The following is a 26,091-nucleotide window of genomic DNA, read 5'->3' on the forward strand; positions in this document are numbered from 1 at the left end:
TGTTGCTGAGCTTGAAGTTCAGCAGAGTTTGCATGCTGCGTCTCTGTATTGCGTGTCTGCAAAGATGGCAAGGTGTCAGGTGGTTTTGTTCCCACTTTCTTGATCGCCTGGCCGGAAGAGGCTCCTCTAAGCAGGGCAGTGTTAATGGTTTCTTGCTGACAGCTTCATCTTAAATACTCCCTTTTATTCTCATGGCCGTGAACAGATGTCACTAAATTAACTCCATTGAAAGTAAATGCCTTACATTGTCAGCACAATTAACACACATTGTCCATTCTTCTAAAAAGTTCCATCATCATCTTTTTTTTTTAATTGAGCAGCTTTTTTAAAATAGTCTGACAATTTCCCATCCAGCTGTGGGGTGCTCTAGCATATCGTGACACTCTTTAAAAACGACCCAAGCTCTACAGTGAAACGAGGTTTGTCTGATTCTGCTTTGGAAGCAATCCTTTAGTTTTCTCCAGGGCTTTTTTTCAGCGGGAACGCGGTGGGACGGAGTTCCGGCACCTCTTGAAAATGGTCACATGGCTGGTGGCCCCACCCCCTGATCTCCAGGCAGAGGGGAGTTGAGATTGCCCTCCACGTGGCACAGAAGGCAATCTAAACTCCCCTCTGTCTGGACATCAGGGGGGCGGGGCCACCAGCCATGTGACCATTTTTGCTGAGGGTGATTTAAACTTTAAAATCTCCCCCCTTGTTCCAGCTGACCCAAAGTGACATCATTGTGTGGTCTTGGGAACGTGCGCGCACTTTGCTCACGCGCATGCGGTACCAGGGGCACTATCTCCCGCCAAGAGTTGCCCCCTGTGCTGGCAACCCATTGAGTTCCACCACCTCTTTTCCCAGAAAAAAAGGCCTGGTTTTCTCTGTGAAATCGATTAGACCTGCCCAGTTTGAGCTCAGTGCCGACGGCTACAGGGGTGGCATACTTGCCTCGAGGCGGTTCGTGGCAAAGGCAGTAGACCCTGGGGGGGAAGCAGGGGGGGAAGAGGCAGAACTCAGCAGGAAGGTTTCTCCCTTTGGGCCTCAGGTGAGAAGTGGGTGCCGTTCCTGTTAGAAGGTCTTCCTAAGAGTTGAGGCGCAGACGTGGGGTCCTGCCACTCTGGGGATATGTATGAAAGGCGAGTCCTTCCTGGGGAGCAGCAGCGTGGGTGAGTTGACCCGAGTTCAATGCTGTTGGGAAGGGGATTTTTTTTGCCTTGCTTCCCCCCAGCGTTCTGGTGCATTTGTTCACCACCTAGGGTTTTCACTGATTTTTTCTGATCTTTCCAAAAGCTGCTTTGTTCTGAAGCTTCGAGAAAGATCACAACAAAGCCTGGATGGCTGCCATGTGGACGGGAAAGTTCAGATTTTCTAGGTCCTGCCCACCCAGCCACCATTTTCTCCACAATAGCCACCTCCTTTCCCTGACACTTAACCTTTTTCTTTTTTTAAAAAAAATGGTGATTGAATAATGATATACCATTTTACCAATATGTGTGCATCAGGTTCTCTGAATTATTGGCTTTCATTTTAAAAAGAGTAATGCTCTAGCCCTTTTTGTTGCAGAGATAAAAGGGAAAAGGTAAATCTCCACAATGAAAGGGGCTAGAGACTATTTTTTTTTAAGTGAAAGGTGGTAATTCAGAGAACCTAATACTTACGTTGCCATAACAATATATCAACATAATGCTTGCAGATTTTTTAAAAAACTACTGGGGAAACCTACTGTGTGGCAGCACCAGTGCCTGCATGGGGTATTTTCAGCTGCAACTGCAACGGGGGAACCACCTACGCCTGTCCCGGTGTGGAAAAGCCTGGCTGTGAAAAGTGCCCCCCCTCCAGTGCACAGCTCTGTGTGTGTGTGTGTGTGTGTGTGTGTGTGTGTGTGTGTGTGTGTGTGTGTGTGTGTGTGTGTGTGGTGACAGAGGTTTATTTCAATGTCATCAGGTTGTGAGCATCGCATGTCTGGGCAAGCTGCTCTAGGCCGGTTGTTGTTCCACAAAGAAGACCTCTTCCTTTCAAGGAAGCAGCAGGTCATGCTATTTCCGTAGCATTCATTCACCAGCAGAAACGAGCTGAACATTTTTGAGCTGGAATTCAATTTCCAGAAGTGGTTTCCCTCTTCCTTCTACCCTGTCAGTCGATGAGGTATTTCAGGGAGTCTCAGAGATGTGATTTAATTTGTGTTATTATGATATTAAGGGAGAATAGAAGACTGGAAATTCGGGGCGGGGGAGGCCTGTGTGTGTGCCCTGTGATCGGAATACACGTAGCCTTCTATCAAATAATTTTGGTGTCGTCATCCCCGCCACCATCTCACTGAACGTTGATGGTGGAGTCCATTTTCTTAACTACAGCCATGAGCAGTTATTTTGGAATTTTTGCATTCTGAATGATATAGGGCTCAGCCAAAATGAGTGGATTGTTTTCTGAAAAAAATGCCTCCCTCCATGATACGCACCATTCCTTCCCTTTAAGCAGGTTTTTTTGCACCTGGGGGTAGGGTTGCCAGCCTCCAGATGGTAGCTGGAGATCTCCCGGAATTACAGCTGATCTCCAGGCAACAGAGACCAGTTCCTCTGGAGAAAATGGCTGCTCTGAAGGCTGAGCTCGATGGCATTCTGCCCCACTGAGGCTCCTCCCGTCCCCAAACCCCGCCGTCTCTAGGTCTCATCCCCCAAATCTCCAGGAATTTCCCAACCTAGGCCTGGCAACCCTACGTGGGGGGAGGGGTGGAGGGAGCTGTGGACATTGGGGTGCAGAGGTTCAGCATGAGGGAAGGATTCAGCTTTAAGCAGTTGTAAAGTTAACCAAATCTAGCTGTGCAAATATCATGCTTCCTATGCCATCCCTGATTGCCTGAGAAAGAATCCCTTGCTGGAAAATAAAATGGCACTGAAGGAGCAGATTGGCCAACGAAGTAGCTGCGGTAGGCAGCGATGGGGGAAGCAGAGGGATTCGTGAAGCTCCCTTCCCTTTCAGGACCCCATTTACCCCACAAGAGTTTGCTTTGTGGAAAATTCAGCAGGGCCCTGATTACATGCAGATAAAATCTGATTGTAGGAGCTGTTCGGGTTTCACAGTCTGGTCAAAGAAATGAAAGGTGCTCCGAGAATCCTCTTGTACTGTGCAGACTCATCACCCCCTGGTGGTAGCTCTCTGAACTGTTCTCCTCTCCTAGTTCTGCTGAAAGGAGTCGAAGCTGAATAGATTCAAACCGCAGTTGGTGCACGGAGTGCCCCCAGTTCCCCACAGCCCTAAAGAGGGGCAACGGACTGCTTGCGGCTCCATTTCTAGTTTCTTCGATTTCTCAAACGAGTCGAGCGTGCAGTCCATCTCAAGCATAATACGCCCAGTTGGAAAAATACATGGGATTTTAAAAATGTAGCCACTATATTACATTAGACAGTAATTTACATTAATTCATTTCATTTAATGATTAGTGCTTTCTGGAACGTAAACGGCATAGTTTTACTGAGTAGAGCTTTAGAATACGTTGGGCTGTTTTTTGGAAGTTAATGGGATTAAATTGGAACGGAATTCCCACGGCTCAAAGAACGTAGAAGGAATACTTACAAAGTATTCAGAACTGTGCTGTTCAGCATTTGATGGGATAATTAAGCTTCTAAACGTGTCCTCACCATTTTTCTTGGCTCGAAAAATACCTTTTTTATGTTGAAATTGAAACGTCTCTCAGTAAAACTGCATAAAATAGACTAAAATATGTGAGCCGTCTGCCCGTTCAGTTCTGCTTTCTTGGGGCATTCTTGCACGTTAGGTGCAGGATCAGAACAGACCAGCTCCACCTGCCTATCTCTGCACCACCAGCTTCCGGTGGCTGCAGTTTGTGCAGAGAAAAACAAACCTGTTTGTTCACTTGAAGAACAACTATTGGAAGAGTTTCTTTGCACTGCCTTATTCTGAAAGGTGGACGTTGGGCAGAGCCCTTTGGCCTCAGTGTTTCTCTCAGGAGTGGCCTGGGCTCCTCCCCCATCCTGTTTTCCAGGGTGTTCCTATCTTCACAAGGGCTGGGCCCCACTACTAAGGGGAGCGGTGGACCTCCCTGACCCCCTCCCCTTTGTAGAAAAGTCATACTTAAGAATGCTCATATAAACTGTTGTGTAAAATAGTGAATAAGGAAGGCCCACCCTCCGCTCAATATTCCTCTTTTGCCTGAAGCTAGGTCTTTGTGCAGACTTTGTGTTGGGAGTCCCTGGTACTTAATAACTCAGGTGTTTGTATGTATGGGGGCAGATACTCCAGTGTTATGACTCGTGTGTACAGCAGACCGTTGTGATGGGCTGGTCCCCCTGGAAGGAGCCATTTTGTTACTGGTTCCTACTGGTGGAACCCAGAGCTTTGGCAAACAAAGAAGTAGATCCTTCAAGCATGAAACCTGCCACCCTTGAACACTACAGGATACTGTTCAGCATCCCAGATGCAGGGCTTTTTTTCTGGGAAAAGTGGTGGTGGAACTCAGTGGGTTACCCTCGGAGAAAATGGTCACATGGCTGGTGGCCCCGCCCCCTGATCTCCAGACAGAGGGGAGTTGAGATTGCCCTCCGCGCCACTGGAGCGGCGCGGAGGGCAATCTCAACTCCCCTCTGTCTGGAGATCAGGGGGCGGGGCCACCAGCCATGTGACCATTTTCAAGAGGTTCCAGAACTCCGTTCCACCGCGTTCCAGCTGAAAAAAAAGCCCTGCCCAGATGTATCCTAACCTGACGGGTAGTCCTAATCGTACTGCCTTGATTATCAGGAGGCTTTGTGTTTTGATCAAACTGTGTTTTGTGTTTTGTAATCCGCCTTGGCCCTCACCTCAATGGCCCAGGCTAGCTCAGTCTCAGAAGCTAAGCTGGGTCAACCCTGCTCAGTACTTGGAGGGGTGTCCAAGGAAGTCCAGGGTTGCTACGCAGGGTTGCTACGCAGAGGCAAATCCCCTCGGAACATCTCTTGCCTGCAGCACCCATGAGGGGCGGCCATAAGTTTGCTGCAGTTTGATGGCACTTTCCCATCGCCACCAATCAGCCTTCAATCTCAGCGCAAAGGATGCGCTATAAAGGAAGTAAATAAAATAAATAAAACGGATAAATTGAAACAGATTTGGGCATCGGTGAAGCCAAAACGAATTCCATTTATTTGTTAGTGCTTCCATTGGTAGCACTCGAGGGCGGAATTGAAATCCATCGGAATGTCAAGTTGTTGGATGCTTAGCGGCACAACAAACTCTGTCTGCCAGCAGACGGCATTGAAATGAATCAGGGCCCTGCAAAAAGGGCCTTCCAGTGGGCTGTGCCCACCCAACAGGGGGCGTAGAAGAGGAAGAAGAAAAATGGGTGAGTGGCACTTCAGCAACACTGAATTTCCCTGGGTTTGGCTGCTTCCAGCATTTATTTTAACATCTTCTTTATTTTGTATTATTTTGTTGCTTTTGTTTCCTGCACCAAACCAACCAAGAGAATTCCTGAGCCAATAAATTGAGACAATAGACCTTAATTGTTGTCAAGGAGATATTATTATGATCTATATGCAAGTGCCCATTTAGCTGATAGAATGCAAAGTATCCACTTGTTACAAAGCTATCATCTGAGTGTGTATTTAAACTATTGTCATGCTGTATCGTATTTACTATGTGTTCTAATGATTCCAAAGGAGCGATTATGCTCTATTATGTGGCTTACATATTTAAACTGCATAGTTAAAAAGCTTTTGGAATTTAAAACTAATCAGAAAGCCCATATAGTGAATATCTAAGCTTGGTAGATAGGATTCTAACTTAACATTAAACATCACAATAGCAGATTATTAATAAAAAAAAGAGAAGCAGGCAGCACACAGATTATTATGTGTTCCATTTATGGGTAATTAACTTTAATTGAGGGAAAATCTGTGCATCGTGAATATCAATCAGAAACATTTCAACTCTTCTCTCCCTCACCCCTTTACTTCTTTTACAAGTTTGTCATAATTCTCCAGAGATGACAACTCATTCACCAAGATATCTTCTGCTCCTCACTTTTGCCCGCGTTTGCTGGCTGGGCGGGGTCAGGATTTGCAAACTTGGGCTAGTGAAAAGGTGTAAGGACCAGAACTGTGGAGACGACAGGGTGGCCGCTGGGGCCACCAAGCAAGCCAGATAGCAGGTCGGTCAGTGGGCAGCAGTTGCACTTCGGAGGCCGCATCTGGCCTAGAGGAGCTTTTTGTCCCTCAAGACACTTAATTTGTCAGGAACCTAAAACCACTAAGGCTCCGTGTTAGCTAGAATGCTAAAATGTCCCTGAAAACTTATTAAAACTGTCTTTTTGGGGTGGGGGGCAGTTGTCTGAACAAGCCCACTGCAGAAATTTGACCTGAAGGAAAAGTGTCTGGATTTCGGGAGGCAGGCCAAATTCTGCTGTGGTGAAAATAACAACAAACAACAGCAACAACAATAACAGTAATAACAGTAATATTTTATTTATATACCACCTTTCAGGACAAGTTAACAGAGTGGTTTACAAAGTATGTTATTATTATCCCCACAACAACAAACGCCCTGTGAGGTAGGTGGGGCTGAGAGAGCTCTGAGGGAGCTGTGACTGACCCAAGGTCACCCAGCTGGCTTCAAGCGGAGGAGTGGGGAATCAAACCCGGCTCTCCAGACTAGAGTCCTGCCACTCTTAACCACTACACCAAAGAGGAAGCATATAGGACTTTCAGAATCTAGTTCTTTTATTTTCAACTCATTCTCCAGGTATCTTGAGTATCTGCTGCAGATTTGGAGCTGCGGCAAAGGCCGGAGTTCATCGGTGTCTTCACATCCCGCAACGCCTTGGAGCTTCAGAAAAATGGCTCTTTGCAGCTTTTCTTCTGATTGCGTTGTATTGCGGTCCTGTCAGAAACATTAAGTGGAGATCTAGCCTAGTTGACAATATTATTTACTGCCATTTAAATATTTTCTTCATAAGGTTCAGTCTTCCTTCAGGAAAGACTGCTGATGGCAATGACATCTTTTTTCCTTTCTAGTTCTTAATGGTCTATTGTAATTGAATCATTTTTAATTTTTGTCTGGAAACTACTGTGAGTTCGAATATGATACTCCAAATGAGATGAAGAACGGGATAGTCTGATATATTCTGCCCTTTTTTTTGAAAAAACAGACAGCATGAATATCCATGTTGAGATCTGTTAGCCGAACATCTAGAACGCCCCCCGCCCCCCCCCCCCCCCGCCCCGGCCAGCATGGGCCCCCGTGTGATTCCAGAGCTCTTGTTGCCAGGCTCCCAAGGAAATCTTCCGGCTAGTCTGAATGGTAACTCTATTTCGTAATCAAAGGCTTCAGTGGTTTGAACCTCAGATCATTTATTTCTAAATTACTTTCCTCATAATTCTTATTAATTTAAATAGGATTTTGATTTGATATAAAAGTTGGTAAATGGGGGAATGAGCTTAATGAATTGAAAGAGAGGATTGTCTTAAAGTAAATGTTAAGAATATGCTGATAATTGCTGAGATGGAAATAAAGTCTTAACGACTTGCTTAATTTATCATGAACATTATGTTTATTGAAAAATAGGGGAAATATTTCCTACAGACTTTTCTTTACAGTAGTCGGCATTTTGCCACATGACCCCCGCACAGAGAGACAGACAGGGCAGGCATCGACCTTCCACAAGAATAGCTCTGGGGCTTCTGCAGGATTTCCTCTTTGGGAACAAATAAAATCCCCCCCCCCTGCCATCTTCCCTTTCCAGCAACCAGCCCAAACCCTTTGCCTCCGGTCCGCAACACGTGCTGTATCTGCCTGCTCTCTCAGCTGTCTCCTAGCTCCCCTCTTGATGCCCCACAATCTGAACTCAACACCAGACTGAAGGTCTTTCCTCACCGGTCATGACTTCTCTGCTGCCTTAGGTGCAGCTGGTCACTCTTTCCGGCTTGAGTCCCTTCTAGGGCTGCCAGCCTCCAGGTAGTGGCTGGAGATCTCCCAGAATTACAACTGGTCTCCAGGCCACAGAGATCAGTTCACCTGGAGAAAATGGCTACTTGGGGGGGTGGACTCTATGGAATTATGCCATGCCAAGGTCCTTTCCCTCCCCGAACCCCACTTTCTCCAGGTTTCTCCAGGTTTTACCCCCCAGATCTCCAGGAATTTCCCAAGTTGGAGCTGGCAACCCTAGTCCCTTCACATCTGAGGCTTCCCTAACTTGGTCCTTGGTTGGCCTATTCATTCCATGTGTTCATGGTAGGGGTGCCACCCTCCAGGTTGGAAAATACCTGGAGATTTGGGGGGTGAAGCCTGGAGAGTGCAGTGTTTGGGGAGGGAAGGGACCTCAGCATGGTATAAAGTCCACCCTCCAAAGCAGCCCTTTTCTCCAGGTGAACTAATCTCTGTCAGCGGGAGGTCAGTTGTAATTCCAGGAGATCTCCAGCCACCACCTGGAGGCTGGCAACCCTGGTTCATGGGGTGGAGGTGCTCTGCCTTTGCTCCCCTCTCTCCTTTGGGATCTCCCAGAGATCTGTCTTTGGCCCTCGGCTGATCTTTCTAGACACAACCCTTTAGCCTTCATCCTCTACTGAAACGAAGCCCAAGTCAACTGTAACCAGAACAGATTTTCGTCTTCCCTTGGTTTGAATTGTGTTTTACGCCTTGTTGTGATCCGCCCTGAGCCCGCTGGTGTGGGGAGGGTGGAGTATAAATTGAATAAATTAAATTAAATTAAATCTCTGCTGCCCCCCTATCATTTTTTAGGCTGTGAGCTCCTTGGAGCAAGTATCGGTCAGCTTGTGTTCTGGGCCGTGAGTAGAAGTGGGTGCCATGCCGTGACAAAGCAGATACAAGAGTTGCATATGGTGAGGACAGTCGCTTGCCTTGTTCCCCGCATCAGGATATTATCCCTGCGCTCTTCTCGACAGAGTCATGGTTCTTCATGGATTCTGTGCAGTCACACATTTGGAGATGTGTCTTTGCAGACCAGATACAGAACCTTCTAGAAATCCCTGCAAGACCTGGAACACGAGCGTCCATTCTTCATTACCTAGGTTAATAGCCACCATCAGACCTGTTTTCATGCTCAGAATCCTATGGCGTGAAGTGCCACTGGTTAATAAAAACATGGCAGGAAGTGATCTGATCGGGACCATTCTAGCTTCCGTCTAATAGTTGTGCTGCCTTGCCGAAGTGGTGATAGACACTTGGGTGTGGTGGTTGGCGGAGGGAGGTTAGTCTAATGCAGAGTTCGAACAGGAGTTGCTCAATGTTTGTTAATGGTTTGAGCTCACCACATCCCAGTGTTGACTGAATTTGAGACTTATAAACTACAATGATAAAAGCCTTTCCTTTTTGATTGTGTTGTCCCGGCCCAAAGAGTATTGTGAAAGGATGCACGTGGTACATTATCGCCCCCCTCCCAAGCTACTTAGCCTTTTTGGCAAAGTTGACGAAAATAGCCTAATTGTGGAATAAGTGCCCAGAAGATGGTGTGTGGACCTTTGGGTAGGTTGGACAAGAACGTGGTCTGTTGGGCCACCTGAAGCCAAAAGTCTAGAAAACCAGTTTCCTTCCCAGGCAAGATGCTTAGATGTTCCCTCTTTTTTCTGTGTTCAAAGAGCTCAAATACATCTAATTTTTTTTCTGTTTCTGTTTTCAGTGCAGTATGTGTGTCTGCTTCCTCCTCCATTTCATTCTCGCAGAAAAACTGTGATGTGGGCTAGGCAGAATGAGTGTGGCTGGCCGAGGGTCACTCAGGGAGCGTTGGGCTTGCGTCGAGACTTGAACTGAGATCTCCCAAGTTCCACTGTAACCCTAATACACGGCACCAGGTCTCAGTGTTGTTGGTTTACGTATTCATTTATTGATAGTCCGCCTTTCTCACTGAGACGCCAGGTGGATTTCACAGTGTAATTCGATATGATCAACAGCAGCGACATTCAATAAACAAGGCAATAGAATGTAGATTGCAGAAATCTGATACAGAACTGAAACCAGCACAAGCAACGTGACATAACATATCAAATGATGTGGAAACAAACTAGGAGGGACATATTTACTGTAACAGACAATGCATAGTAGTATAGCTTACTGGCTCTATCCCTTTATCAGAGCATCTCTTTGAACCGTTTCCCTACAGCACAGCTCTATTCCCTCTGTAAAAGGCCCTCCTGAATAACTTGGTTTTACAGTTTGTGGAATGACCGCACAACAGGAGCTTTTCTGACCATTCCACAAGGTGGGGGTCACTACAAAGAATGGGTGTGTATAGTTAGCTGGGGGGGCAGCCCCATAGATACGAGTGACCAAGGCCATGAAGGGCCTAACAGACTGAAAAGGGCCCAGAGTGCAAGAGAGAGCCAAGAAGACCTGAAGTTGGTCAGCTGCTGCTCTCTCAACCCTTTGCCTCTAAAGGGCTGATTAGAGGTTTAGTAATAATTGGCCACGTCAGATAATAAAGAGGGAAGTGTTGTAGACGAAAAACTGGAATGGATTAATAATATGCCTGTTATTTTTTTTTACTGTTTTTACTTTGTGGGTTGATTTGTAGGCCATTCTTGGCCCTTTGTAGTTGTCTTCGTGTTATATTCCACTTTCTTTCTCTTGTTCTGTCTTTTAACTTTTATTTAAAACAAATGGCCATATCAGGGATTGTTTTTCAAGCAGTGGGTAGATAACTGCTTTTTTGAGTGGCTGGAGGAAGGCGCCTTGAGTTAGTGACTGATTAATGGTAGACAGGGCTTTTTTCTGGAAAAAGAGGTGGTGGAACTCAGTGGCTTGCCCTCAGTGAAGATGGTCACATGGCTGGTGGCCCCGCCCCCTGATCTCCAGACAGAGGGGAGGGGAGATTGCCCTACGGCCGCTGAGTGGCGCGTAGGGCAATCTAAACTCCCCTCTGTCTGGAGATCAGGGGGCGGGGCCACCAGCCATGTGACCATTTTCAAGAGGTTCCAGAACTCCGTTCCACCGCGTTCCAGCTGAAAAAAAGCCCTGATGGTAGACATCAAGGGCTCATTTATGTGGTTTTTACATGATTTTCATAACCAAGATGGGCAAGGATCCAGAGCACAAGTGGTGGCCTTCACAAATGTCAGGATCCCGTCTGTATCCATCGCTGTAACTGGGTCAAAATAAGCAGGCCCAACAGTGTGTTAAGCATTTCTTCCATCTCACTTGAATTACAGCCAGCATCCAGTCGAGAGAATATGTGTGCTATTTTGTCAGCAAAGAACTTTGCAAAGGTGTTTCAGCTAATTGTCTGTTTTTGAGGCGGCAGAGGTTCAGATTTAGTAGTCAGAAGGTGTTGAGAGACTTGAAACCGTTGGGATGTCCATGAACTGGTAGACGCAGTGGTTGCAGAGAAATAGCGTTGCTTTGTTGCTATCACTGCCGCTTCATAGGTCTGCAGTGGGATCTGTAGCATGCCGTATCTGTGTGAGTTTTCCACCGGCGTCTTTCTGGACATCTTCCCGCCCTCTTTAGTACACCCAGCGCCATTAACCCTATCCACTGCTAACTCCTTTGCTCCCTTGGTCCATTCCCTCTGTATGTTGGGGTCTGGAGAGCAGCCAGAGCTTGGCAGAGAGGGCACCGGGGACCCTTCAGCCTCTTTCCGTCTTGTTTCAGTTCCATCGTTGCCTTGAACACGCATCTCTATTCCCTGACTCCCAACTGCAGAAGCGCCTTTCAAGTCAAAACTTGCTGGTGGTGCCTTTTGACACACAGTTCGGGCATTACATAAATTTCAGAAGGTTACAAGCACCAGTAGCTGGAATGGAGAAGGCAGAGCTGCTCTTTACTCCATCCCCCCCCTACCATTTAATACTTTAACCTAGATATTGCTGTTTCACACACTGGCGTCACTTCATTAAATGGGATGGAAAAGGGGGATTTGAGGACTTCTGGCTGTTAAAACGTTACCTGGCTCACAGAGAGTAACTGAACGGAAGGTTTCCTTTTGTTTTGGGCCTTTGGATGTTCACAGCATCACCTTCTGATTTAAATGCGGTAAGAAGAACCTGGCCTCTGAAAATTATGTGCCGTCAGATCAAGCTTGGGGGAGGTGGGGCACGGTCCTCTTTTAGGCAAATGTGTTTTTTGTGAAACCCAGTGCTCTGCATTGTCCTCCTCGGTGCCTGCCTGCTGCCAGTGGAGTTAATTTCAGCTCCCTGCACTTGAGAATTTTGTTTTGCTTTGATGCTAATGGTACACTAGTCAATCCTCAGTAAAATTGCGACGTCTGTGTCAGCAGGCCGTGAGAAGGTCTGGGTTACACCTCGAAGAATTGAGCTTGCCCTTCTGGATTCATCCACCATTCTATGTCGTTCTTATGAGGAGTGCCCCATGTTATATTGATACCGTTCCTCCTCCAACTATATATGAGCCATTGACATCCTCATGGGAATAGGAAGTACAAATGCGCCTGGTTGCTGTGGTACAGCCATGCCACAGTTGATAGGTGCAGGGGAATTCCAGAAGCATCTTTGTGGTCCAGTAAGTACAATTCCATCCCGGATTTCACTCCTGGGACAGCAAGATGCCTGGGAGGTGATATAACTCAGCTGTCCTGCAACGGCAAGAAGGATTCCTGCTTCTTTTTCCAGGAGATAATCAACAAAATGCACTTGAAATGTTTGCAATGTAAGAGTGGGATGTGCTTCCAGTTTTGACATAGAAAAAATCTATCCTGTAGTAAGGAGTCCAGTAGCACCTTTAAGACTAACCAACTTTATTGTAGCATAAGCTTTTGAGAACCACAGCTCTCTTCGTCAGATGCATCGTCAGAGCCTTATTCTGGCCACACTGACCCGTGCTTCTGTCGCCCCCAGACTGAGTTATTGTACTGCTTTCTCTGTGGAGCTGCCCTTGAAGGTACCTTGGATACTGCAGCTTATGCAGAAGTTGACTGAGGTGACCATTTTATTCTAATTATATTATTTATAGTCTGCCTTTCTCATTGAGACTCAAGGCAGATTACACAGCATAGGTCAATACGATCAAACATTCAAAAAAAACAATGCGATTGGGTATGGAGAGCAGAAATTTGAAACTGAAACAATGCAGAAACAAAAACATAAGCAATTCAACATGACACATTAAACAATGCAGACATTTTATTTATTTATTTTATTCGATTTGTATTCCACCCTTCCCACACCAGCAGGCTCAACTACTCCATAGGTGCAAAGTAGTACAGTCCACAGTCCCTGTCCCTTTACCAAGTATCTCTTTGCATCATTTCATTACAGTACAGCTCCCCTCCCTCTGTAAAAAAGCTTCTTGAATAATCCAGTTGCACATAGTTTGTGGAAAGCCAGGAAAGCTGGGAGCCCTCCTTACCCCATGAGGCAGGCTGTTCCATAAGGTGGGGCCACAACAGAGAATGCGCATGTACGGGCAAGTGTTGATTTTGCCTATTTGCAGAGTGTTTACCTGCAGAAGGCCCTGTTGAGATGAGCAAAGATGCCATGGAGGGAGGAGGTGGTCCTGTAGATATGAAGGACCAAGGCCATGAAGGCTTTATATGTGCTAGCCAAGACCTTGAATGACCTCTGTAACTCCTGGGCAGCCAATGGAGTGATTGCAGAATGGGAGTAATATATGCATGCACCACCCAAATGGAAGTGTTCTGCAGCAAGTCAAGTCTTCCCATTAACTTAAAGGGGAGACCTGTGCAGAGTGCATCACAGTCGTCTAGCCTCAGTGTTACTGTGGTGTGTCTCTAGGAGGCCAAATTGACTATGTCAAAGCAGGGAGTCTTCTGGAATAGACTGAAGGGGAAGAAATCTTTGTCTGCGGCTGTACTATCTTGGTTCTTTAGTGCAACCCAGGTCAAAGCCTTCAGCACGTGCATGCCGTTTTCACATTCCATGATGTCAAAGTGATTCTCTTTAGACAACTTTTGAGACATATCTACTCCCAATTTTACAACAGTTTATTTCCGGCGGGCACAATTCAAGGTTTTGTTTTGATTCCTTCTCAACGTGACGTTTGGCTGCCCTCCGTTCAATCTACAGCTTTCTCAATGATGGCCACCACCTTCAATAGTGATGGGCCCAAAGAAATGGGCACAATTCCCTCTTTGGTCAGCTTTCGCAAGCTATGCAAATTACTTCTCTTTCAACAAACTTTTTTGGGGCTGATCTACTCACGGGCTTTCCGTAAAGATATTGTACCAGGTTATGGAGATTGATCTATGTAGTTTTTGTCAAGCTGCAGTGGTTTCAATGTAGTTTTGGAGAAGTGGGGTAAAAACATTCTAAATCTCTTACCAGCTGCCATACTGTGGCACATTTTTTAAAAAAAAAATGTTGTATCTTCTATGCCTTTTTTAGGATGGATTTGAGGTGGCTTAAGTGCATAGATAATTTTGAAAAAATTGCCAATGTTGGCAGTAGTTGCAGATACTTAATTGGTTGCTCTACAGAAATGGAGCTCCATATTTCCTTCTCTGAATTCAGAGCTCCATTTGGCTCAAGTCTCCTGGTTATTTAGAAGTGCTGTGCAGTGATGGGTGGGGGAGTCCTTTGTACCAGGGATTTTAACCTTGTTGGATGTGGCTTGTAGTTAGATACTTACTCCAGAAGAGGAGAATTCTGTTGATTCAGTGCTACTCCGTCCCACACCCAGACCCAAATTGAAAAATGTAAGTGAATGACCATATTGGGCTCTCCACTGTGGACACACGCTTTTCGATTTGGTCAGAATTAACACGAGCTGTCTTTTTGCAGCAGACCGTGTGGAGCTTTGAGGCATGGAGGTAAACAAGGTACTTAGCAGCCAGCGCAGCTTAAACAAGGCCTAGAAGAGCATAATTGGGTCCTTAATAAATTGCTGGCATAAAAATATACCCAATGTAGAAACGCACTTGCATGAAGCCCTGTGTTCCATCATGAAAGGAAGGAGGCCCAGAGAATGTGGCAGCTGAATGAGAAAGTGGCCCCAAGTACTGGGGGGGGGGAGTGCTGCCAGGCCCCCCCGGCCCCCCTCCACCCAACAGCTTGAAAATGTTGAGCCCTGAGTGCTGCCCCAGGTGGTCTCTGCCTTTGCTCCTTTGCCCCAGTTCTGCTTTGCCGCTGCTTCTTTAATTGGAGTTCAAACCTTCGGTTTATATGGTGCAGGAGTCATTTTGGCTGGACATGTTCCTGCTCTTATGAGCGCTTGTTTTAGCTCCTAGGATACAGGAAGAATTTGTTCTCCACTTCCCCCCCCTCCACACACACACACACACACACACACACACAATCCTGCATTGCAATTGTGTTTTTATAGCTAGATGAAATTACCTTTCAGCTGTGTACCGAACGGCCCTGTCTGCAGAAAAGGCATCTCCTACTTTTAGCAAAATTTGTGGGACGGGGGGGCTTTTTTCTTTCTTCTCAGCTTCCTTTAAAAGCTTCTCTAGTTATATTAGTGGCCTCCCGTGTAAATACTAATTCTGTCATTCCAAATGTGCCTGTGTCTGCTTGTAAACACTCCCTGCTTTAACACAATCGACATTGATTTCCAGAGCTGTATATTTTACAGTTCCAGCAGAAGAGCAGCTCTGTCCTAGGTGGCATGGATGGAAGGCAGAAAACCAGGCCGCTTGCGTGGCAGGAGAGTCCCAACAGCCTCATCCTTCGCAGAGCAGAACAGCTGCCCTGCCCCTCTTTTGCATGCCGTGCGTATCACGTGTTGCGTAGTAGCTGCGTGCATACGCTTACGTGGAACGTGCCTAATCGTCTTCTCATTGGGAGTAAGGCTGTTTTATCGGCGGTCTTATGTAAGGGTGCTGCAGCCAGCTGGCTCTAGATTTGTAAGTTATGTAAGGAGTTTCTCATGCAAGCAGTGGGCGCTTCTGCCCACATTTGTTTCCGCATCCTCCCCCCCCCCCCACACACACACCACATCTCACTCAGCTTCACAGGGTGCACTGACCCTCAGGAACAGCTTTTCGGGGGAAGAAAAGCCTGCAGCAGAAAGCAGGGGGTAGAAAGGCATCCATTGCCCACGTGCTCGTGCTTCTCTGGGGCCAAGCCAATACATGTGCATCGCCTGACGAGAAACGTGTTCCAGCGGCTTATTTCCAAAGAAAAACAGCTGAACAGTTTAGCTAGGAAAAGCTGTTAATGCCTGTAACTTTGGGGAGGCGTTATGACCCGTTTATTGTTTAGTAGATACTTTCAGATAAAATAGTAAAGAGATCAGTAGCATCTTTAAGACTAACCAACTTTACTGTAGCATAAGTTTTCAAGAACCACAGCTTTCTTCATCAGATACATTGTCAGCTTTCAAGAACCACAGCTCTCTTAGATGTATCGTCAGATGCATCTGACAAAGAGAGCTGTGGTTCTTGAAAGCTTAGGCTACACTAAAGTGTGTTAGTCTTAAAGGTGCTACTGGACTCTTTACTATTTTACGACTACACAATAACACGGCCAACTCCTCTGGATCTATCACTTTCAATTTGGTTTTGATTCCGTGACAACCCCAAACAAATCATATTGTTTGGAAGGAGCGATGTGGGGAACTTCAGATGGGGTGCCAGCACGAGCCACAAGAGTCAAGGGTCAGGCGTGGCTGATGGAGAAGCAGGTGGGAGCAGGAGCTATGAGCCCCTCATTCCCACCACGTCTGACACAAAGGCTGTCCCCATTTTTCAGGCCAGCTGATGTGGCAGCAGTGAGCCGGGATTGCTGCGGTGCCCTTTGTACGAGGCAGCTCTGAAAAGCAATCCAGGGACTTCCGCTGTTTCAGAGCACGGCATCTTGCCTAGCCTCAAAAACTAGTCATGTGGCTGCGGCGTGTTTCCGGGTCGTTGCCCTGGGGCTCTTTTTGGCCTTGGAAGCCTTCTGTGGCCCACAGCTGGCCCTCCTTGTGCAAACTCTGCTCCTCCCGCCGATGCCGCCTTTGTTGCGATTGCTGCAGCGATCCCTTCTGTGGCATTCTCAGGCAGTGCCCTGGAACAGGCTGCCTGCAGAGGTAAGAGCTGCTCCCTCCTTGGCGGCATTCAGAAGAGCGCACCGGATGGTGCTGTTTGAAAGGAACTTCAGTAGAGTGGCTCTCAGCTGCCTGCGGGGACTGTAGATGGGCTGGAATTCTTTTGTTCTTTCTGTTGGCGCTTTTTCAGCTGTCGGGTTTTTTTATAGTTTGTGTATAGGTGATTTTTCTTTTAATTTTAATTATGTTTAGCTATGCCTCATGAACTGCCTTGCATCCACTTTTTGCGAAGACATTCAGTGTATGTTTTAATATTAAATAAACTTGATATATTTGTGGCTCACTAAACTGCGGCAGTCGCTCTGCATTGGGGCAGTCCGGGCAGCAGGGGCGGGGAAGGGGCACAGCCGCCAGGGGAAGGGGCCGGTGCTGTCTGGGGTGAGGTGCTCCTCATCACAGCTAGGGAACGAGTGGAGGTTCACACCTGCGTCTGTTTCAGTTCAAAAAGGCAATTTATTTGTCAGCGTGGAACTTGAGAGCTGTATGCAAAGTCTCTTCTAGTTTGTGAGCTCTGGAGCTCCATTTGCACATGTTCTTCCTGGATTCCCAAGGTACGGATCGTCTGCCTTCGGGGCTCATTGAGGACTTTCCTCTTGGCTGGTCCTTTGTGGTGTAATATAAAAACATCCAGTGTGGATTGATCCATCTTGTGTGTCTTTTCCCCCTTCAATTAAGGTGACGGCCAGAATTTGTTTACAGAAGACGTGACCGTCGTAGAGGGAGACGTCGCCACCATCAGTTGCAGAGTTAAAAACAACGACGATTCCGTGATTCAGCTACTGAATCCTAACAGACAGACGATTTATTTCAGAGACTTCAGGCGTGAGTTTCCGGCCTTCTGTTGTTTGGTAGCAGGTTGTGATAGGTTGCCGAAGCCTCCTTTGTGAGGGAATGTCAGATGCCGCAAGGGTTTAATCAGCTCTTCTGTGAGTAGGTAGGCAGTGGTACTCATGGAAAGCCTCAGTGGTCCCTTTTAAAAATCCATCTTGGGGTGCTCCAGGAACTGACTGGAGGAGTTGAGCAGCTGACTCAAACAAATTCAGTAGGGCATAATTGGGCAGGTTCAACGTTGAGTACAGAGATGTCTTTGGCTGGCGGGCTGAAACGTGCATGACAGCCCTTCGTGAACCCCACAGCAAAATCTCCAGCCGTTCTAGTCCCAAAGTGTTGAAAACAACAGGACGGGGACTTGGCCTACAATCTCAGCCGGAGGCTCTCTGCTTCTTTCCCCCCATGGCCTCTGTCCACACAGGCAGAATTTGTGGCCCACATTTAAAACTTCTCATTGGCCTGCAACCTCTCAGGCCAGGCACAATGAAAACAAGGGTTGAGAGGGGTCAGAATGCATCTGTCCGTCTCTAGTGGAGCAGGGTCCTAATCTGATGCAATTCTCTCTGAATCAGCCTGGCCATATATCTTACGCTTCTTCTAGAGTTGTGCTCTTAAGCGCCTGCCAGTTCATTCATCTCGTTTGCTAAATCCCTCTTCATAGAGGGATTTCTAGCCATTTAAGGCCCTTTATATTGTTGCTGTCAACTGACTTGAGTGTTTCTGCTGCTTTTTTGTGCAAGAGGAGAAGGAAGATGAGTAGTGGGGATGGAGTAAGGGTCAGCACTTGGTAAGAGGAATGTGTTCGTCTTTATATTTGACTGATGAGTAGGCCATTGTTTAAATCCAAATTGTAGCATGAAGAGCTAGAATAAGAGGGAATGTCGCGGGGGGCCTTTCAGTGGTGCTGCCATCTCCAGGTGTCTGCATTTTCTGGAGAGGAGATTGTGTCTGCTTTGTGTGTCGGAGTCCCTAATCTTCTCTTTGTTCCACAGCTTTGAAGGACAGCAGGTTTCAGTTGGTGAATTTCTCTAACAGCGAACTCAGAGTGTCGCTGACAAATGTCTCTATTTCGGACGAAGGAAGGTACTTCTGTCAACTCTACACGGATCCCCCCCAGGAAATTTTCATGACGATCACGGTGCTTGGTGAGGGCAGTCTCAAACTGTCTTTATTTTGGGATGGGTTAGTAAAAAAATGGAAGGGAAGGCAAGTCATGGGACATTTTCAGAAACTCGTTTACAGCCATCCCACGTTCAGCAAAGGGGCTGGACCCGATCCCTCTCGCTGGAGACACCAAATGCCTTGTTCGGAAGCTTCTGCTTTATACTTTTGTACCTTGGAATATGTAAAAAACATAGTGAAAGTACTTGGGGCCATGATCCACAGAAGTGTGTTAGGAAAAGTGTACATGAACACACAACACACTCCCCAAAAGCATGCATCGCCCCACGGTACAGTCCAAGCTCCCTTTTCAAAATGCTCTAAGGAGAGTTTCTGGCCTGCTCTTGCTGTTCAGGCCTTCTTGAGTTTGGGGCACTGTGTGTGGCCTTTTTGCAAACCACGTTGGAAACTGTTGGCGGTTTGCCTTCCGCCTCTGAAACTGGGATGTGGAGAAGAAAGAGCAAGAGGGCTGGCACCAGAAATCCTAAAAGGGGGTGGGAGTGTCGTGGTTGAACATTTCCCTGGAAATGGCCGTTAAAAGTGTCCACCCTGAGCCCCTGTGCCCTTCCCACCTCCCAAATAAAACTCACCTCTAGGAAGCCAAATGTCTGTCAGATTGTATTATGCATGCTAAATATATTTGCCAGTTAGTTAGGGTATGAATATTCAGTGGCCAGACATAAAACTGTCTCCCTTGGCTGTCCTTGCTGCTTTATTCTGAACGCCTCTGTTTATCTTAGGAGTTTTGAGACAGAGCAATAAAGGGTATGATGGGTAATATATTAGCCTCTTTGTTGCCGTCTCTGGTGCTGTTTTGAAGTCGAGTGAGAAGTACATACGCAGCCTCTTGACACAGTGAAGATTTTGCAAAGTATCTGTCTGCATGCTCAATTATTTAATGCAGTTCCCAAATCCTTGACCAGAGTAAATAAATAACAGGAGGCAGAAGGGGTCATTCTTACCTTTGTTGTCCGTCACTATCTTGTCCTCCTGTGTGAAATGAACTCTTGTGTCCATCCCCTTCAGTACCCTTCAGTACCCTTTGTTCAATCTGTACAGCCAGTTTGGTGTAGTGGTTAAGAGCACGGGACTCTAATCTGGAGAGCCAGGTTTGATTCCCCACTCCTCTGCTTGAAGCCAGCTGGGTGACCTTGGGCGAGTCACAGTTCTCTTGAGCTCTCTTAGCCCCACCCACCTCACAGGGTGATTGTTGTGGGGTAATAATAACACTTTGTAAACCGCTCTGAGTGGGCATTAAGTTGTCCTGAAGGGCGGTATTATAAATTGAATGTTATTATTATTATTACTCTTTGCTGAAGAATTACCAGTTTTAGACGTTAAATTTGGGTCTCTTCAGAATTGTTTGTATTAAATTTTCTTCGCAACTGGAAGGGGAAAAAAACAGACATAGACTCACCCATCCCAGCAAGAGGGGGAAACCCTTAAAATCTAAGCACATCGTGCTTTAACACAGCCACTATAACAATAGAAAATTGCTTTAAACTAATGAGGTAAGAATGCCGTTACATTTGGCCCAAGAACATTTTGGTGTCTTTTAAGTACTCATTGTGACTCTTCGTTAGTATATCCAGCTCCCTCCGTCCCTGTAGCACATGCCTCTGTGCTCCCCTTTCCTGTCCCCTGTACTTTAAGAAAAGGAGTGGAGGAGACTACAGGAGATCAGAGATCGGTGACCCCCTCAGGCCTCATTCAGCATACTTTGACTGATAGGAATTCTGCAAGACGCCACTCAGTTTAGCCATCTAAAGATTGTCATCTGCCACCGTGGAGGGGATTGAACCTGAGCAGAACCCAGTCCATATAGACATCCACTTTGCTTCAGCCCCTCCTGGACAAAGGATTCTAAGGCCTTAGGGAAGGGCTAAAACATTTTTATGTTGTTGTCACCACCAGGGTCATGTGGCCTACCAAAGAGAAGCCCTTCTTCTTTCTCCAAGGCAGTACCCAAAATCTTCCTGCCTGTGTTACGCTCCTACTCAAACATGGCTGCCCAACGCAAACTGCAAACCCCCTCGTTGCCCTGGCGCCAGATAAGCCTGGCCTTGTTGCAAGAGTGCCTGAACCACACGCACCGTCTCCCCAAGAGCTCTTCTTGATTAGCTGCACGGATTCTCCTCTCCCCCACCCCGATTTAATGAGATTCCATTCTGTCTCGATGTGTTAATATTTGTTGGGGAAAGTGTTTAAAATTAGCCTTAGCATGAATTTCATTGACTGCCTTCACCTTCCCAGAGTTATTTCTTAGCACTGCTGAGTGTTATCCCTTTTTCTGACGCTGCCTCAATTGATATATTTAGTTTAATTAGGTATGTATTCATTTCAGAAGAGGCATTTCAGTGGGTGCGGTTGTGTAGCTCTGTTTCTGCTCCCCCTCCCCACCTGCCAGGAAGCCGCGGCCATCTTTGAGCCGCTGGAGGGAGAAGCGATGCCAAAGTGTGTATGTGAGACTCCCTCTCTTGGGTAGAGATATCCAGAGCCCACGGGGGAGGAAGAGCATGACACGAGACTTCCAGAGGACTTGTTACCATGATTGGTCTAGCTAATCTAGTCATGCATTCTGTCTCCCCCACCGTCTGCGCACATATGTGTACACGCAGCACACCGTTTTGGGATGTGTGAGGTTGGTCTCATTCACACCAGAAGTGTGAAAAGTTTCACCTAATTCCCTTGATCGTGTACATGATACATTTTATACACATTTCCTCATCAGATTGGGGAAAAAATGTTATTCATACTTGAGTCACCCAACTGCTTAATCGGAACAATCACAGCAGACAAAAAAGTTCCCACTTTTGAAAATACCAATTTAAATGTTTTAAAGATTCGTGTTAAGTGTGATGCCACCAGACATCTGCTAGCACTATGATAGCCGAATATAAAAGCGGAAAGGTGCAGTCCTTCCCGTCCCATTTCTGTACCTTTGTCCGGGGGCCCAGGAAGGAGACTGCACAGGAGACTTTCCAAGGAGAAATGGATGGATCAGGCTACGAGATAAGGCGGAAGATGTTTTTGGTGTTTTGGCATGTTTGCCCCTTCTCCCCCTCCCACCCCCCCACTGAAAAAAGTAATATTTACTTTTGTGATCTGGCGGTCATGCTCCAAGTTCTTGCCCTTCTGTCCAGATGCTACTGGACGCTGGCTTTGAGTTTCACAAAAACAACAGGGCTGTTTACCAAATGCATGCCTGAGAGGGAGAAAACCCACATTAGTTGCTCTGTGAGTCAGGGTTTTGTTCTTTGCGTCAAACGTCTTCCCGCGTGACTTACTCAGTTTTATTCTCTCAGGAAAGAGAACCGGTTAAAGTTGAGAGATGGTCTGCTCTTTGGTTTGACCTCCTGAATATCTTTCTTTTTTTTAAGCTTTGGGAATTGGTTTTGAAATGGTGATTTAAGCTCTCAAGGAGGGAAAGGGCAGGGCGCTGAAGGAGACCTGCAGTTAACGTGCAGTTCCTTCTGTATGAGTATCATCCCCTGGGATAAATCATGACAGGGAAAGGGCATACGCCCAGGTGGGTTCACCAGCCTGCTGGAACTGGAGAGCTGACCTAATTCAGGCCATGTCGAAGGGCAGATTCGTGTCCATCCAGCAGTTCTCCGATGCCAAGCATCGTAACACGCTCTGAGACTCTCATTCTTGATGCTTTCTTTTAGTCCCGCCACGTAACTTGGTAATTGACATCCAGAAGGACACGGCGGTGGAAGGAGAAGAGATTGAGCTGAACTGCACGGCCATGGCCAGCCGACCGGCCACGACAATCAAGTGGTTCAAAGGCAGCAAGGAGCTAAAGGGTAGCCCACTCCTCCTCCGTCCGCTTCATGGTGTGGCTGTGGCTTCTTAGATGCTTTGCTGATAGAATTTTGCTTGTGCTTAGAATGCTCTTCTACTTCTGTTAAAAATTGTCCTGAAAACGACCGTAATCCGAACGAAGCCTGAAAGATCAGTTGAAGCAGAGCCCAATAAGCAGCAGGATGCAATCGCCTTAAGCTGGTGCCTTTACTGACCGCAAAATTGGCCCCATACGTATGTCTGGGGAGGGTGATTCCACAAATGAGGTTCCACTCCAGAGAAGGCCCTGCATTTGGAGCTTCCCAAACATTCTCAAGGATTGGTCAGCTTCATGTGGGTCCATACTTCACAGATCCTGGTCCCAAGTAACTTAGCACTTGATACGTCAAAAACAGCCGTTTGAATTGAACCGGGGAACAAACTGGCAGCCAGGAACAGCTTAGATCTGGTTTACCAGCTTGGCAGCTACATTGTAAATGAGCGGAAATCTCCAAATGCCTTCCGCATACAGTGCGTCCTTTCCAGAACGTGCATGTGTTTCCAGACCCTGCATCCCTGTGGCCAGGCTCTTTCCGTAGCCAGGAAGGCACCAGCTGGCATCCCTGCTTTTGCTTGTAAGCCCCCTTTGTGCTGGGGATGCCATCAAGGCGTCCAGAATGGGGTCCGAGTCCAAACTGTGAACATGGTGTCTGTGTTTGTATGTAAAGCTGACAATTTGGGCTCAGCCTCCTGAGCTGAATATTGGTTTCTGGACCTTGCATTTCCCCTTTGGGTGTCGGTCACCGTGGCCGGTTTCACCCGCCTTTACATTATGCAAAACTCACAGAACGAGGACATCTTCATGGCGTGATTTCTGACAGCATCACACCACGAAAATGGAATCATGGCGCGATGACGTCAGAAATCGTGCCATGAAGACGCCCGCGTTCCGGGGATTTTCTGCCATGTAAAGACGTGTGAAAGTCTATGATTTTAGCCGCTAGGGGAGGAGGGGGTGTACAGGAATGGATCCCACTGCATTGGGCTCTGCACCGGAAGAGCCAAAGACTCCTTGCTTTTTCCCTTTGCAGGCAGTTTGGCTGCCCCCACCATTCCGATCAGCCCCGTTCGTCCATTAGGTCTTGTGCAGGCCAAAATGGCTGGGGTGGGAGAAGACTGCAAGCCTCACAGACCAGCGTATATTAGTTGGGTAGCGGAAGCTGAGAACCACCCAGCGGCTGCCCTCTTTTTTCTCCCATGTGCATTACTTTGGGTCAAGCTATATATACGTAATTGGTTCGTATCTGTGGAATGGGAAGGCTACTTCCACCCTCTGGTTCTGTGGTGCCCGGTGAGCCTAATTTGTCCCTGTGTTGTGCCATTGTGTGTGTGGTGTGGCTCATTCTTGCCATGAAGCGCCTATAAGACTAACCAAATTTGTGCTAGGGTAGGAGCTTTCGTATCTGAAGAAGTGAGCTATGACTTATGAGATCTTCTACCCTACCACAAATTTGGTTAGTCTTATAGTTGCTACTGAACTCCTGCTCTTTTTTACTGCCACAGACAGACTAACTTGGCTACCCATCTTGATTTCACTGTGAGAGAGTGAAAATCCTTCAGTTGGTTGTTGCTTCAGAAGTTCTGGCTCTCAAGAAACTGCTGTCCTCGTCAGCTCTTCACAGCCACCACTCTCCGTACCAGCTTAGCTAGTTTAAAAGGACTGAGCCCCTCTGTGCCTGTCACATCTCTGATAACTGGCAGGGCTGCATTTTTTGCGGAGAACTAAGGCAGCCTCTTCCATGCCCTCTTGGGTAGCCCATATCCTTTCTCCACCACAAACAGCAGTCAGCTCAGCTACGGTTGCTTTTTCCTCCTAGCTTGGAGGGGGGTGGGGGGCTCTTTCTGAGCCACTTCTCCTATTAGGTCCTTGCATACCTTTCCTTGTCCATGATCCTTTCCTTGTCCATGATCCCATGGGGAGGGGGCACTAAAGCTTATTGTCAAGCAGTCGGATTCCAGCCACCTTGAAACACTGAATTCTAGTTATAGCTGTGTGTCATATTGCTGCAAGTAGCTGGCTGCTTATAGAAGCTGAAGTCCTTCTCTGAAATCCTTGTTGCCCGGAGAGTGTCAAGGCAGAGCTGGGAAACTTTGCCATTAGTCCCTCCGCCAAAGCGAGGCCATCTTTCCCTTCGATTTATTTTGCATTCTTGTATTCTGCCCCCTTCTTTGGGAATTGTTAGAGGTCTGCAGTAACTCCTCTTGCATAAAGGCCATTATGAATTCATTGCACATACCTGGCTTGACCCTAAATAATGCACCTGCACCCTCGAGGAGAAGAGAGAGGTTCTGGCTAAAGAGGCCTTCATCTGCCCCTGTATGTTGGTGTTTAAGAGTTGTGGGCACACCCCAGCCACATCCGCTCCTCCTTCGCTTAGTGCTGGATCCGTTTGCAGCATTGCCACTGAGTACAAAGAGCCTCCTCCCATGCTAAAGCCAACGAGGGCCCAGAACTGCCCCTGTGGGCCAGCCACTCCTTTGTCTTGAAATACGTGGCAAGGACTCTGCCAGTTGTGGCTTCCAAGGTCTCGTTTTCCGCGTTCAGCTGTCCCCTGTTCGGTCATTACAGAGAGCAGAGGCAATATTAGGGGGCCCACCTGTGCTTCTGGCATGTGGAGCAACTCTGTCGAGGGCACCTGGTTGCGGGCATTCTGCTCCTGGGTAGACCGAGCAGCAGGTCCCTTCCAGGCGTGGAGTGCTGTGTGAACGGCTGGTGCTTCCCAACAACACAGAGGCAACCCTCTGCCCTCGGCGGCTGTTCCTTTCCACCTCCCGCCGGTGGGCAGGAAATGCTACCGCATCCTCTGTTTCAGCCCGCTGTGCTGCATGTTGCTGGGTCTTCAGCCGTACCACCATTTAAATATTTTAATTGCTTCTGTTAATTATGTAAATCCATGGAGTCAGTTTCCCTCTTAATTATTGACAATGGCTTTTGGCAGTGGCATTGGAGGAAGAGGGCGGAGGATTTCTAGCTCCATTGACTGGAGTGCTTGGAAGGCGTCCGGGGAGGCCTAATCCTCCTTGCTGCTGAGAGCGGTCGGGAGAGCTTCGCCCTCTGAAGTCGGCAGCCTGGCAGAGGTTAAACGCTCCCCAGCTTCCTTCCTCCGTGCAGGGCTTGTGGCATGCTTGCTGCCAGCACCACACCATGGCAGAGCCGTTTGGCTTGGCTTTCTCATCCTAAATCCCCGCACAGTCCATTACACATTCCTTGTACTGGATCGGGTTTATCATTAGCCACTTGGCTTGTGCGGGTTGAGGATTGCCCAGGCAACTCTCTCTCATTTTGTTTTTCAGGTTGTCGATGTACCATAATAGTAAAGAGTC

At 47.3% G+C, this 26,091-nt stretch overlaps 1 protein-coding gene across 10 annotated transcripts in view; it reads left to right on the forward strand.

Annotated features, from left to right (window-relative positions):
* CADM1 (cell adhesion molecule 1) overlaps nt 1-26,091 on the forward strand; it is a 347,901-nt gene that overhangs the window by 260,839 nt on the left and 60,971 nt on the right. For all 10 annotated transcript variants that reach the window (XM_054997487.1, XM_054997490.1, XM_054997488.1 and 7 more), the window contains 3 exons: nt 17,605-17,751; nt 18,753-18,905; nt 22,593-22,730. In XM_054997487.1, the coding sequence (XP_054853462.1) occupies nt 17,605-17,751; nt 18,753-18,905; nt 22,593-22,730 (438 nt within the window). The remainder of the gene's footprint in view (nt 1-17,604; nt 17,752-18,752; nt 18,906-22,592; nt 22,731-26,091) is intronic.

Source organism: Eublepharis macularius, chromosome 14 (genome assembly GCF_028583425.1).
Source record: "Eublepharis macularius isolate TG4126 chromosome 14, MPM_Emac_v1.0, whole genome shotgun sequence".
Taxonomy (NCBI): Eukaryota; Metazoa; Chordata; class Lepidosauria; order Squamata; family Eublepharidae; genus Eublepharis; species Eublepharis macularius.